Below are 13,900 nucleotides of genomic sequence, written 5' to 3'. Positions count from 1 at the left end.
TCAGGATGAGGTCAAGATTGACCTGGGCATGCTTCTCTGTTCACATTCACATTTGGAGCTAAGCCCCTTAATGCCCTATAAGTGCGCCTTAGGAAAAAAAAAAATGGGCTCTTCTTGGGGAGTTTGAGGTTTCATTAGCCTAGGAATAGAACTGAATGCCCACAAAGGCAGCGTAGTTACCGTAGAGAACAGTGCTGCACAAGCCTTTTGTGTTGGTACAGAGAGCAATACAGATCTTTGTCAAGGTCAATTTTTTAAACGTTCGTTCTTAGCCTTCGTCTAATTTAAGTGAACACTTAATATCAGCTGAGGTCACCTTCTTTGCAGGGTCTAGACTGGTGGGGGAATTAAGCAGGCTAATCGGTTAATGATAAACCAAATGCCCACAGCTAGCCCTTAGGGGGTCGATAAGGCATCGGGTGAGTGCTCCTAGGTGACATAGTCATTACCTACAAAAGCTCCTGGCTGGTCCCTGAGGCTAACGAAGGGACTGGGAATTCTTTCAGATCCCTTAAGAGACAGGAAAAGAGGAACCTGGGCCTAATTTTTCAATATAACTAGAGTCATACTAGTATTTATACTAGAGGAACCGCAGGGGTGAGCTTTTTGGCCGAGAAAGGGCTAGCCTCTTCCGTTGCCTTATCTTTTTCCATCTTGGTTCTCAAGGATTACAAAATAGTCACTAGGAAGCGTTTTCTTGGAAATTGAGAAATTCTTGCGCCGGGAACGTCTTGAACGTTCCAGAGCTGAAATGGCAATTGGCCTGAAAAGGGCACCCGCGAACCCTCCGTGCGCCGACGTGCTCCAGCGCCCCGCGCCCCTCAACCCTGGGGCTCCTCCTCGCGATGCTCTGGCTCACTCCTCCCGGTCCCCGCCCCGCTCCCGCTCTCCGATTGGAGGAACTCAGCCGCTGGCCCGCCCCGGGATTTAAAGGGCCCGCTCCGCTGCGCCGCCCTGGGAGCCACTGCTGGTCCCGGCCTTGCGGCCTGCGGGGGAGGCTGCCCGGAGGAGGTGGCGACGGTGGCAGCATTGCGCGTCCCCGGCCCCCAGGACCACGGCTTCCTTTCTGCCAGGTAGGTCTCCAGTAGTGTGCGCGCGGCTCGGCTCCCACGTTCCCATCCTTAAGCTGGCCTCCCGGGAGCGGATCTGTACCTCCTGTCCTGGGACCTCGTCCGCATCACCTATAGGACTACCTCCCTGCTATGTCCCCTGCAACACTTCCACTTTCCTGCAGCCCCTCGACCAGGTCAGGGCTTTGTTGGCGGCTTTTCGCTGAGTGGGGTGAGATGAAGCTCACGGAGGAGACATCCATACAAGGAGAGATGCACACGGCCCCTAAGTGTCACAGACTCCCCCCTTTCTGCTCTCCACACTGAGTGACTACCTTGGAAACCATGGAGCTCACTTCTTCTGATCCATTTGATATATAGGTCTAGAATTCATACCATTCTATCTTCATTAGACCGGACTGTTCACAGCATTCAAGATACACAGGTCCTTCATCCTCTGTGGGTCACAGTGCATCCAGAACACCTACTGATAGCACAGTTGGTGGCTCAGCCTGATGTACCTGATTCACACCCTCCCCCAAGCCTTCCAATATCACGCTGGGGGGTTTGGCAGCCCCAAGCTGAAGTCCCGAGTGCTCAACTCCAAACCTGGATTGTGAGCAGCCCCACGTACATCTTACCCCCTCTGTGCCCTCCCTTTGGCAGATCCATCTGTCCATCCATTTGTGTGGGTCCACAATGGCCACCTTCAGCCGCCAGGAATTTTTCCAGCAGCTACTGCAGGGCTGTCTCCTGCCTACTGTCCAACAGGGCCTTGACCAGATCTGGCTGCTCCTTACCATCTGCTTCGCCTGCCGCCTCCTTTGGAGGCTGGGTAAGTGCCTGCCACACTGTTCCACCACATCAGATTTTATCTTATCTGCCACATTCATGGATACCAAGCTATATCTTACCCTGCCACATCCTAACATGGCACATCCTGCCATGCCAAACCAGACCCCCACAGGTCCTAGCCCCACCACATCCCATTAAGCTAAGCGCCATTCCACTACAACACATCCTTTATGTACAGCCACCTCAAGCCACACCATGTCAAGCCACATCCTGTGAAACCAAAACATGACCTTCAGCATTCCTCGCTCTGGGATTGTGGGAGCCTCAACTGTCTTGTCTATATTCTAAGGTTATCAACCAGATGCTGGAATGCTGATGTTACAAGTATCATATCCCAAAGTATCATAGTTACGAGGTTTGAAGAGTCTGCCAAGTTGAAATTTTTACATGCTGGGCTTCCAAAATGTTGACACTATGAATTTCTATAATCAGGACATGATGAAATTTCCGGGTTCTTAGATGCTATAGTTTCCACAATCATAGCAAGTCAATATCCAAATGAGAAAGTTCTGACTCCCCGGGATTCCTCTAGGATACAGGGACTTCTGAAAACCAAAGGTCCTCCTCATTGTTTTTCCTTTTCATCTTAAGTGGCAGTTTTCTTTTTTTCCAGTTTTATTATTTTGGTACATATCAAAGCTACTGACAAGCTGAAAGAATAGTAAGTAACACACACACACACACACACACACACACACACACACACACACACCCCAATCCACGGTTCTCCAGAGTTCATATTTTGCCACAACAGCTTGCTGTCTTCCTACCTGTCCATCCAGCTGTCATCTTCCTGAATCATTTCAATGACCTAATGGTAGCATGACATTTCACCCCAAGTCCTTCAGTATATGGTCCGTGAGAACAAAAACACACCCTGCCCCCCCCCCCCACACACAGTGGTAGCTTCAACCATCATCCCCATCCCTGCAAAATTTCAATCTGGGTGCAATACTGTCCAACATAAATTGGTAGTTTTTCTTTCAGGGTCTCTGAAATGTCCTTAGTAGATGTTCCTTTTTAAACCCAGACCTGGCCACACTTGCTAGCTCTCCAGTACCAGCTTTGGGTCCCCTTCAACCCCATCACATTCTAGGTCTTTGCCCAGGCGGGACCCTGTCACCCGAGTCCTCCTTCCTTTCTTGCCAGCCCACCAACCTCCTCGCGTCTTGTTTTCCCTCCCTGTCTCTGTTTCTGTCGCCCTCTCACCCCAAGGGTTGCCGTCTTACCTGAAGCATGCAAGCACCGTGGCAGGTGGCTTCTTCAGCCTCTACCACTTCTTCCAGCTGCACATGGTTTGGGTCGTGCTACTGAGTCTCCTGTGCTACCTCGTGCTGTTCCTCTGCCGACACTCCTCCCACCGAGGCGTCTTCCTCTCCATCACCATCCTCATCTACCTGCTCATGGGGTATGGGTGTGCGTCCTCACCCTCACCCTGAAGGCGGGCGGCTCCCCCAAGGTCTTGATGAAGTGGTCCAAGATAGGATGGCATGGGATTCTAAAGAGAAAGAGAGGCGTCAGGGAGCATCATTCTACAGAGAGATACCAGAGAGAGAGAGAGAGAGAGAGAGAGAGAGAGAGAGAGAGAGAGAGAGAGGAGTGTTCCTGAAGAACCCTTGTCCTTTCATGAGGCTGTACAAGACCGGTTGATCAGGGGCTTCCCCTGGAGGAGGGAGGCCTGGGAATTTTTTCCTTAGTGTATAATATGGGTCAGGAAGGCAGAACCCCTTTAATACCTTGATGCCCCCCTGTAGTGTCCAAAGCCCTAGGAGGCATAGGGCCAAGACCACCACCTTTTTTTCCCCTCAGTGAGATGCACATGGTGGACACCGTGACATGGCACAAGATGCGAGGTGGGTAGCTCCGCTCCCCTTTCCCTCCTCATCTCCTCAGAGCCCCCACGCTGATTCTTTCCTCCCTGACTCTCCCCCTTCATAAACCACATGCAGCACAGGTCCCCCTCTCCCCTGGCATCTGCGTCTGTGTATCTCTTTCTCTTTATCATTGTGTCTCCCTTTCCTGTCAATTCACACCCAATACACCTTATCTTTCATTGTGACAAGCTTTCTTGTCCATACACTTGACCATGGGCCCCACACATAGGGGCCCAGATGATCGTGGCCATGAAGGCGGTGTCTCTGGGCTTCGACCTGGACCGGGGCGAGGTGGGTGCAGTGCCCTCACCTGTGGAGTTCATGGGCTACCTCTACTTTGTGGGCACCATCGTCTTTGGGCCCTGGATATCCTTCCACAGCTACCTACAGGCTGTCCAAGGCCGCCCACTGGTGAGCTCCTGGGTGACCAGGTGGGCAGGGACTGTGGGAGCCGTCATGGGGCAGTGTTCATGGATCCTTGATCCCACAGAGCCGCCGATGGCTGAAGAAGGTGGCCCGGAGCCTGGCGCTGGCCCTGCTGTGCCTTGTACTGTCCACTTGTGTGGGCCCCTACCTCTTCCCCTACTTCATCCCCCTCGACGGTGATCGACTCCTTCGCAAGTGAGCACAGCCTTCAAGGCCCCTGTGTAACAGAGGTTGGGGAGGAGCCTGGGGTCTTCCCAATTCTGAGCCTGTCTCTTAATGCTTCTATCTGTCTTCTGTTACTACAGCAAGAAACGCAAAGCCAGGTAAATGAGGGCAGATGCTGAGGGCAAGTGGGATGACCAGGGCTGGGCCAGAGCCTTGGACCATTTGGCACCAGACATCTGAATCTGACTGACCATCTACCCCATTACTGCACAGAGACCAAGTGTCTGTCTGTGGATGTCTGTGTGACCAAGATTGGCTCAGTGACTCCATGTATGGCTGACACTCCAACACTACTGTGTCTGGATGTCCTTCTGTTGTACCAATAGAAACAAGTTATGTGACTGTAATGGAAAGTGGCAAGTGTGTATTAGTTGGTGACTCTAAACTGTCTGTGACTCCAGATAACAGAGTTGAATTGTTTGCCTGTGGCCACTGACTCCATGAGTGTGGAACTGAGAATCCTGACTGGCTGGCTGTGCGTTGTCAGTGGTGGGCTTGTGTGGCTATCACTGGCTAGGGTAAACCTGGGTCGGTGATTCTGGCTTATCCGTAACTCTGGTCTGCCTGTACAGCATGCTTGACGTTGACCCTGCTGGTTTGTCTGCCCTCTCAGACTGCTTGGTGCCATCTGCCTAAAGGATTATGACAAGCTATGAGCCTGTACCTGTTTGACCAGGACTGGCTGCTTGCTAGCCGTTTGATTGTATGACTCGCTACCCTTACTCAGTAGCTCCTGGTTATGTCTGATCCTGAATGAGACTCCAAAAAGTGGCCGGGCATGGTGGCGCACGCCTTTAGTCCAAGCACTCAGGAGGCAGAGCCAGGCGGATGTCTGTAAGTTCGAGGCCAGCCTGGTCTACAGAGCGAGATCCAGGATAGCCAAGGCTACACAGAGAAACCCTGTCTTGAAAAACAAAATGAAACAAAATAAAACAAAAAAGAGTGAGAGAATCTCAAAAAAAGTGAAGTCACTTGACCAGTGTTAACAGCGGAACACAAAGCCCAGGCCTAATTGAAGTACCTATATGTTTTGCAATGCAGGACACTATTCTGCTTTTGACATTGTCTGTGAAATTGACAGTGTATGTGTGCATAGCGGGCATTTAACTGTCTCTGTGTCTCACTACGGTTTTATTTTATTGTCTTATAAGGTGACTAAATCTGGTTAGAGAGCTGAGAAGCTGAGAACATTTTTGCCTGGCTGTATGGCCATTTTAGTGTCATAGCCGGGCTATGTCATATGCCAGCTCATGCATTCATTTGAGCCATGTGAAATCAATCAATCACTTGACCATGTATGTGTGTGACCCTCAGAGTCTGCCTCTTTTGCTACCATGTTTCTGTCTTATCTCTGAAGAACTCGGGCCAATTTCCAGGGCCTCTCTGACTCTCTTTTCTCTCTTCTCTGCTGCATTCCTGACCCCTGGGGGCCCTAGGGGCACCATGGTAAGGTGAGTTCACAAAGCCGGGATGCTGAAACATGGAGGGGGGTGTCGTGTCGGAGCCTGGATGTAACCCCTCTCTTCCTGGCCCTCACAGGTGGTTACGAGCCTACGAGAGTGCTGTCTCCTTCCACTTCAGCAACTATTTTGTGGGCTTTCTGTCTGAGGCCACAGCCACATTGGCTGGGGCTGGCTTCACGGAGGAGAAGGACCACCTGGAATGGTGGGGAGGGTTTGGGGGCCCCTTCTCCCACAGGGTGCTGCCTGGAGGAAGTGTAGGGTGGTGGGAGGTACTCCTGGGAAGGGACCAGTCAAGACAAAAGCATAGCAACCAGATAGCTCAACATACCAACTGTAATAGAACATCTGTTTTGCCCACAGGGACCTGACAGTCTCTAGACCATTGAATGTGGAGCTGCCCCGGTCCATGGTGGAAGTTGTCACAAGCTGGAACCTGCCCATGTCTTATTGGTTAAATAACTGTGAGTCACCAAGTCAGCACTCCAGAAAAGTTGGTAACCCAGACCCTTTCATACATTTGTACAGCAAACATTTACTGAGCAACTACTGTGTGATGGGCACTGAAGACACAGCAGGGGCTGTTAGTAGTATCCCAGTTTGTAGAGGGCTTGCCTAGCATTCATGAAGCCCAAGGTTTTGATCCCCAGCACCACATAAAAACTGGGTATGTGATGCAGGGCGGTGGTGGCGAAGGCCTTTAATCCCAGCACTCGGGAGGCAGAGGCAGGTGGATCTCTGTGTGTTCAAGGCCAGCCTGGTGTACAGAGCTAGTCCAGGACAGGCTTCAAAGCTACAGAGAAACCCTGTCTCGAAAAAAATAAAAATAAAAACTAGGTGTGTGGTACCTGCCTGTAATCCCAGGAGGCTGGAGGATTGGAGGTTCAAGGTCATCCTCAGCTACCTTGTCTCAAAAACAAGGTATATTAGGAACAGGAACAACAACATCAAACCCTACGATACTTGCTAACCTGGTAACGCTGGCAGTTTGGAGGGTGGATAATTAGGAAAAAATGTGCAGTAAGTCGGGCAGTGTTAAATGCCGAAGTAAATAGTAATTAATGATGTTGAAACAGGAAGGAAGGAATAGGGAGTGGTCTGGAAATTTTAAGTAATTTATCCAGGGCAAGTTTCACTCACATGTTAGCAAATCTCTAAGGAAAGTGAAGGAGCAAGGAATACAGATATGTGGGGGAGGAATGTGACAGATGGAGGGAACAGCAGGTGCAAAGGCCCTGAGGTGGGAGTTGGCCTGGTGTGTATGAGAAACAGCAAGAAAGTTGCTGGAGGGATGGAAATGTGACGCCATGGTCAGACATGTGCAAGCCTCTGAGTTGCATCCCCAGAACTGGAAGAACAAAGGTCACTGGGTAGTCTCAGTGAGCAAGGTCGGGGTAGTGGTAGGACATGAGATCAGAGAGATCCTCAAGAGGCTCCTGGACCATTGAGAAGCCTTTGGCTTTTTCTCTGAGAGACAGTCTCTCTGGGCAGGGCTGGGATCAGAGGCTAGTCATTTGGGTTGTAACTGGATCCCTTTGGCTAGATGAAGGAAAGTGGGGTGAAGGAGGATGATAGCAGTGAGGGGGCCACTGTAGACACTCAGATCAGCAACAGTGGTGGCAACAGAGCACATGGGGAGAGGTGGGATTCTGGCATATTCTGAAGAAAGAACTGATGGGATTTGCTAAGAGTGTGGGTGTGTTGGGAAGGTAGAATTTTCCCCTAAGGCCCTGCAGGGATGGAGGGTTGGCACTGACTAGCCTTGGAAGTCTGGCTGATGCAGGATGGAGGGAAGACTGGCAGTTACTTTTCAGACTTGTGACAGTTGAGGACATCAGAAAGACTTTATCCCGGGGGCCCCCAACAGATTATGGTTATCATCCTACCACTCCCTGGTAGGGCTGGTGGAAGTTTCTGGCAATCTGGACCTGTATCTCTCTTACCTGCAGATGTTTTCAAGAATGCTCTCCGCCTGGGGACCTTCTCAGCCGTGCTGGTCACCTATGCTGCCAGTGCCCTCCTGCATGTGAGCAAGACAGACCTGGATCTAGGGAAGCTGTGGGGGGGGGGTATCAGAGCCTCCTTTTCATTCTCACTGTCCCCTTCCCCGGGTCTCCAGGGCTTCAGTTTCCACCTGGCTGCTGTCCTGCTGTCCCTGGCATTTATCACATATGTGGAACACGGTGAGTGCAGAGCCTGGTACAGGACAGGTGGAAGGTTCATGGGAGGCTGGATCCAGTGTTCCCTAAGGCTAACCTCACTGCCTACCATTCATTCCACCTTGTCCAGTCCTCCGAAAGCGCCTGGCTCACATCCTCAGTGCCTGCATCTTGTCGAAGCGATGCCTGCCAGACTGTTCACATCGGCATCGCTTGGTGAGAGTTCATCATGGGTAACCTTGTCCTCAACACTGCCCTTCCAAAATGTCACTTCTGTCTCCATCTTGTATCTGTCTCCGGGTACCCAGCCTCCTCTTCTGGTGCCTGAGCCATCCCTAAAACCTCGCCTCTATTCACTGGCATCTGTTTCTCTAACAGGCATTTATTGAGCACCTGCTGTATACACACCTGGCATTCGTTCCCCCACTGAACATTTATTGAGCACCTGCTGGTTCTAGGTGCTGGAGACAAAGTGGTGAACAAAGCAGGCCAAAGTCCTGGCCCCGTGGGACAAAGATTTTAAGTGGGGAGACAGTAAAGTCAGTTAAGGCCAATACTAGTTTGTCAGGTTGTGAGTAGCATTTAGCATAAGGGAAAGGGGATGGGAATTATGGCGGTGGTGGTTTCCCTTTTCCTTGGGAAGATCAGGAAAGCCTCCATGGCTGAGGCAACTTGTGAGTTCTTTAAGGAAAGGAGGTAAGGGAGGGGAGTATCTCAGGAAAAGGGGATACCCAGTGTAAAGTCCCATGCCAACATGGGAATCTTGGAGCAACCGTGAGGAGGCCAGTGTGGCTTGAGCAGAGACTGATGGGGAGAGGGAAAGACGGGCCCTGTAGGTCAGGGCGGGATTTGTTTGGGTTGTGTTGTTGTTTTCATTCTGTTTGCCATAAGAAATGCAGACAACCTCATATTTGTCTCCCACCCGGCAACGATGCTCATCACCATAACCCCATCATTCTTGCTCCTCTGCCTGAACGCTCGCATCTCCCCCAACCTGGACGCCCTCGTGGTTACCAACACCCTCGTCCTTGGATACCTCTGAGCTCCCATAAGAGGCTCCTTGAACCATCTCTTTCCTATCTCGGGGTACCCTGGGCATCCTCATTCCCGGGACCCATAGTGCCTTGTGTCCCCCCCTGGGCTTCCCTGCACAGGTGGTGGTGGGGGACAGTGGGCAGGTCCAGCTGCCAAATATATTCATCTGTCCCCCACAGGGCCTGGGGGTACGAGCCTTAAACTTGCTCTTTGGGGCCCTGGCTATCTTCCACCTGGCCTACCTGGGCTCCCTGTTTGATGTCGATGTGGACGACACCACAGAGGAGCAGGTGAGGCGGGGCCCTGGGCTGGGAGGTGGACCAGGGACGGTAGTTGGGAGAACACTGAAGACCAAGGCCAAGTGTTTTAGCTTGCCCACTGTCCCTCAAATTTAGTAACACTGCCGCCTCTTTTCTTTGAGTAAGCTGCAATATTTACTTGTTTACCCTCTAAAATCCATTCTTTTGAGATAGACTACAAAATCCAGGCTTTTCTCTCTCTCTCTTTTTTTTTTTTTTAACTGTTAGGAACTGAAACCAGGTCCTTCCTCATGTTATACACACCTCCTAGCCCCAGGTTTTATTTTTGTTTGTAGCTTTGTTTGTGACATGGTTTCGTGTATTTTAGGCAGGCCTCAAACTCACTGTTTACTTCCTAGGGGCTGGGATTACACGCATGCACCGCCACACCCAGTTTTATGGGCTTCTAGAGATCAAACTAAGGGCTTCATGCAAGATGCACGCTCTATGTGCGTGCGTGCGTGCGTGCGTGCGTGCGTGAGAGAGAGAGAGAGAGAGAGAGAGAGAGAGAGGAGGGCAGTTGGTGGAGAGAGAGACTCATATAGCCCAGGAGAGACAGAGACACTCATGTAGCCGAGGCTAGCCTCAAGTTCATTATTAGCCAAAGACAACTTTGAACTTCTAATCGTCCTGCAGCCACCTCCCATGTGCTAGATTATAGACATGTGCCTTCAGGCCCAGTTTATGCTGGGGATGGAGTCCAGGGTTTCCTGTGTGCTACCAATTAAGCTACAGCCCATCCCTGGATTCTGCTTTGAAATTTATACTCCTTGGAATGATGATGCACACCTACAGGTGCCAGCTACTTGGGACGCTGAGGCAGGAATGTCATGTGAGTCCAGGAATGCTGTCACCCTGACAACATAATTGAGATCCTACTTTAAAAAAACTTCACTTTCAAATGTCTATAATTTTTTTTGAGACAGGGTCTCTACATAGCTCTGGCTGTCCTGGAACTCCCTATAGATCAGGGTGGCATTACTCACAAGATCCACCGGTCTCTGCCTCCTGAGTGCTGGGATTAAAGGCGTGCGCCACCATACCCAGCTCTATGCTATTTTTATTTGTGTGAAGTATACAAATTCTAGGTATATTCATTTTACAATTGACAATTTGAAAATTAATTCATATGGTTTTTGAAGAATCTAAATTTTGCTTTTCTTTTGGTTAAGTTTTACTTTTTCTCACTCTTTTTCTTTCTTTTTTTTTAAATTTTTTTTTGGGGGGGGGGTTGGAGCTGAGGATTGAACCCAGGGCCTTGCATTTGCTAGGCAAGCACTCTACCACTGAGCTAAATCCCCAACCCCCACAAGGCTAGTTTCAAACTCCACATCCTGCCTTAGCCTCTCTAGTAGTTAGATTTTTAAATTCTTTTGTTGTTATTTTCAAAACAGGGCTTCTCTGTGTAACCCTGGCTGTCCTAGAACTTGCTCTGTAGGTCAAGCTAGCCTTGAACTATTTCTAAAATTCTTTTTTAAATATTTATGTATTTTATGTGTATGGATATTTTGTCTGCATGTATTCATACCAGACGAGAGCATCAGATTGCAGGGGATTGCAGTTACAGAAGACTGAGCTATCATTTCAGTGCTGGAAGAGCAGCCAGTGTTCCTAACTGCCGAGCCATCTCTCCAGCCCGTATTTTTAAGTTCTTAACTAAAAATAAATTTTCATGGTTTTCTCCTAATTAAAAACATTTTAAAATTTTCATTCAAATTGAGAAAATCTTGGGTTTGCAGCCTGGCATGGTGGCGCACACCTTTAGTTCCAGCACTCAGGAGGCAGAGACAGGTGGGGCTCTGTGAGTTCAAGGCCAGCCTGATCTGGATTTCATAGTGAGTTCCAGGCCAACCAGGGTTACACAGAGAAATCTTGTCTTTAAAAAAAAAAAAAAAAAAAGCGAGGCGTTGGTGGCGCATGCCTGTAATCCCAGCACTCGGGAGGCAGAGCCAGGCGGATCTCTGTGAGTTCGAGGCCAGCCTGGTTTACAGAATGAGTTCCAGGACAGGCACCAAAACTGCACAGAGAAACCCTGTCTTGAAAAACCAAAGGAAAAAAAAATCTGGGTCTATTTGGCTCTGTTTTCTTTTTGTTGTTTCACTCATGGATTAGTATTAGTATTAGTCCAGGCTGGTTTGAAACTTGTTTCTCTAATCTCAGCCTTCCTAGTGCCAAGATTACATGTGTCACTAGTGCCTTTAATCCCAGCACTTGGAAGGCAGAGGCTGGGGGATCTCTGTGAGTTTGAGGCCAGCCTGGGCTGCACAGAGAAACTGTCTGGAAAAGAAAAAGATGACATATATCAGCCATCACGCCTACTTTGGTTTCTTCTTAGATAAAAAAGATCCTCCTGTTTTCAGCCTCTAAATACATGAGATTACAAGGCATGCACCACCATGCCAGCTTGCTTTAAAACATTTTAGGGACGGGTGTGGTGATACATGCTTTTAGTACCAGCACTCAGGGGGCAGAGGCAGGTGAATTTCTATGAGTCTGAAGCCAGCCTGGTCTACAGAGTGAGTTCAAGGCCAGCCAGGGCTATGTAGAGAGACCAACTAAACAAAAAATACTTTAGGGCCAGGACTGTAGAGCCCTCAGTTGGTAGAGCCCCTGTGTACCATGCTTGGAATGTGATCCTTGGCACTCAAAAACAAACAAAAAAGTAAGCATTGTGGATATTCACTGCAAAATGCACAAGCAATCATTTTCGATTCATTTTTTTTTAACTTCCTCACAGCATATCAAACATATACACAATATATTTTATTTTCTTTCCTCCAGGTTATTTTCCCCAGAGATGGGGCTTCTTTATATAATAGTCCTGGCTGTCCTGGAACTCACTCTGTAGACCAGGCTGGCCTTGAATTCAGAGATCTGCCTGCCTCTGCTTCTTGAGTGCTGGGATCAAAGGCGTGTGCCACCGCCCCTGACTTCCCCCAGATTTTAAGCACACAGTGTCTTCATTCTTTTTTTTTCCATTGCAAGAGTTTGACATGGTTTGTCCCTTATTGGTACCCACTCAGGTTTCCAATGGTTTCCTATTGCAAATGACTTAGATGACAAGTGTAACCCACCACATCCAGCACATCATCTTATTTTGAAACTGACTTTTTGTTGCTGCAGGAAATCAAAACCCAAGGCCTCCTGCCTGTAAACACACACCTTCCCATCAAGCTATACACTCAGCCCCTTAAAATGACCTTTAAAGAATAATTTTAAAAAGCTATATCTGGTTAACCTTCATAAGTACTTCAACCCTTCTGGTCACTTAGTGATACAAGGAAGTACCAAACATCCCTGGGCAAAGGATGGGTTTCTCTGAGAGAATCTGTCCTTGAATTTCAGAACCATGACCTCTTTCTCTCCTACAGGGCTACGGCATGGCATACACTGTCCACAAGTGGTCAGAGCTCAGCTGGGCCAGTCACTGGGTCACTTTTGGATGCTGGATCTTCTACCGTCTCATAGGCTGAGGCATATGACCCTCATAATCCCCTTCAAGACCCCTCCTTAGGGTACCATCCCTGATGGGTGATGAGGGAAGACCCTTTCTCAACTCCTTGACACCCCTCTCCATTCTTGAGCCCCAACACCCCTACACACAACACACAAACACAGCCTTCCCATGCCTGTCAAATCCCCACCCCACCACCAGGCGGGAAGGGGGTGGTCCTCGTTGGGGCCTAGGAGTGGTGGATACTTGGGGAAGCAGAGAGGAGCAGATCTAGGGCCTCCCCGCCTGCCTTCTCCCTTTTTATATGCAGTTTGTTATTGTCAAATAAAAGTAGAAATACACAATAGACTCGTTCTTCACTGATCAGAGGGCAAGAGGAGGAAGCACCAAAGGTACATTACTGATAAGGATTTGGAAACTGAAAGCTATGAAGTGGGAACGAATTGGGAACTGATTGCAGTGAATTTTTCACGATCGGCTAATGAGCCCAGGATGGCAGGGTCCTGGTCCTGTTTATGTGGAGCAGGAACAGATGAAGGAGGGGGCGGGTAATAAGTGATAGAGAATTGAGGGGTCCCTATTCTGATTGGTTGCTCGGATTAGGACAGAGAGCGGGGAGGGCAAGACATATGAAGGGTTGATGTGTATTGGTCTTTAGAACTAAGGGTTGTAGGTTATAATACAACTGAGTCTGAGATGGGTCTGTTTACTGACTGAATGCTGGCGAGGTGTGGTTGCTCACTGGTTTAGCATCTGTTTGGCTCTTAAGAACTGGCACGTTTGAGAGTCTCCACACCAATTGGCCAGCAGGGTTCTGAATAGTTTCGATTTGAAGTGGCCACTGCTGTTAGGGAGTTCAGAGCTCAGGTGGGCGTTAAGTTGGTGCGGTATGCGACCTACCTGTCATATTTTCTTTGCATTCCGACCGAGGATGGGCCTGGGAACTGATGGGTTGCCTAGAAAAGTAAGAGACACAGAGGGCCACGCAATGCCGATTCATTAGCATACGTTGAGGATTTACCATTTCATTATCCTCACCTCCGCGATTGATAAGGGGGCGGGGA

General features: G+C 49.4%; 1 protein-coding gene across 3 annotated transcripts; it reads left to right on the top strand.

Annotated features, from left to right (window-relative positions):
- The first annotated feature begins 921 nt into the window (after positions 1-921).
- On the top strand, positions 922-13,180 carry Porcn (porcupine O-acyltransferase). 3 transcript variants are annotated; one of them, XR_004943701.1, is made up of 15 exons: positions 922-1,073; positions 1,716-1,884; positions 3,120-3,312; positions 3,714-3,757; positions 4,008-4,189; positions 4,269-4,399; positions 4,510-4,527; positions 5,866-5,880; positions 5,969-6,094; positions 6,253-6,353; positions 7,839-7,915; positions 8,009-8,072; positions 8,179-8,264; positions 8,427-9,134; positions 9,263-9,329. XR_004943701.1 is itself a non-coding variant. In XM_036174949.1 (15 exons), exons 2-15 carry the CDS (start codon positions 1,749-1,751, stop codon positions 12,853-12,855), a joined length of 1,386 nt encoding a protein of 461 aa, XP_036030842.1. In that variant the 5' UTR covers positions 922-1,073; positions 1,716-1,748; the 3' UTR covers positions 12,856-13,180. The 3 variants fall into 3 exon arrangements, 2 of the variants coding, with proteins under 2 accessions (XP_036030842.1, XP_036030843.1); XM_036174949.1 differs by lacking the exon at positions 8,427-9,134 and adding an exon at positions 12,754-13,180 and having other exon boundaries at positions 9,263-9,373; XM_036174950.1 differs by lacking the exons at positions 4,510-4,527; positions 5,866-5,880; positions 8,427-9,134 and adding an exon at positions 12,754-13,180 and having other exon boundaries at positions 9,263-9,373.
- Positions 13,181-13,900: the final 720 nt, after the last annotated feature.

This window comes from Onychomys torridus, chromosome X (assembly GCF_903995425.1).
Source record: "Onychomys torridus chromosome X, mOncTor1.1, whole genome shotgun sequence".
Taxonomy (NCBI): domain Eukaryota; kingdom Metazoa; phylum Chordata; class Mammalia; order Rodentia; family Cricetidae; genus Onychomys; species Onychomys torridus.
This window is presented reverse-complemented; position numbering and strand designations above follow the sequence as displayed.

Bases quoted from the DNA above. Each gene is read 5' to 3' on its own strand.
- Porcn (XM_036174949.1), top strand. From the start codon at position 1,749: ATGGCCACCTTCAGCCGCCAGGAATTTTTCCAGCAGCTACTGCAGGGC. The intron at 3,758-4,007 runs GTGGGTAGCTCC...CCCCACACATAG, and splicing joins GACATGGCACAAGATGCGAG to GGGCCCAGATGATCGTGGCC. The intron at 8,265-9,262 runs GTGAGAGTTCAT...TGTCCCCCACAG, and splicing joins GTTCACATCGGCATCGCTTG to GGCCTGGGGGTACGAGCCTT.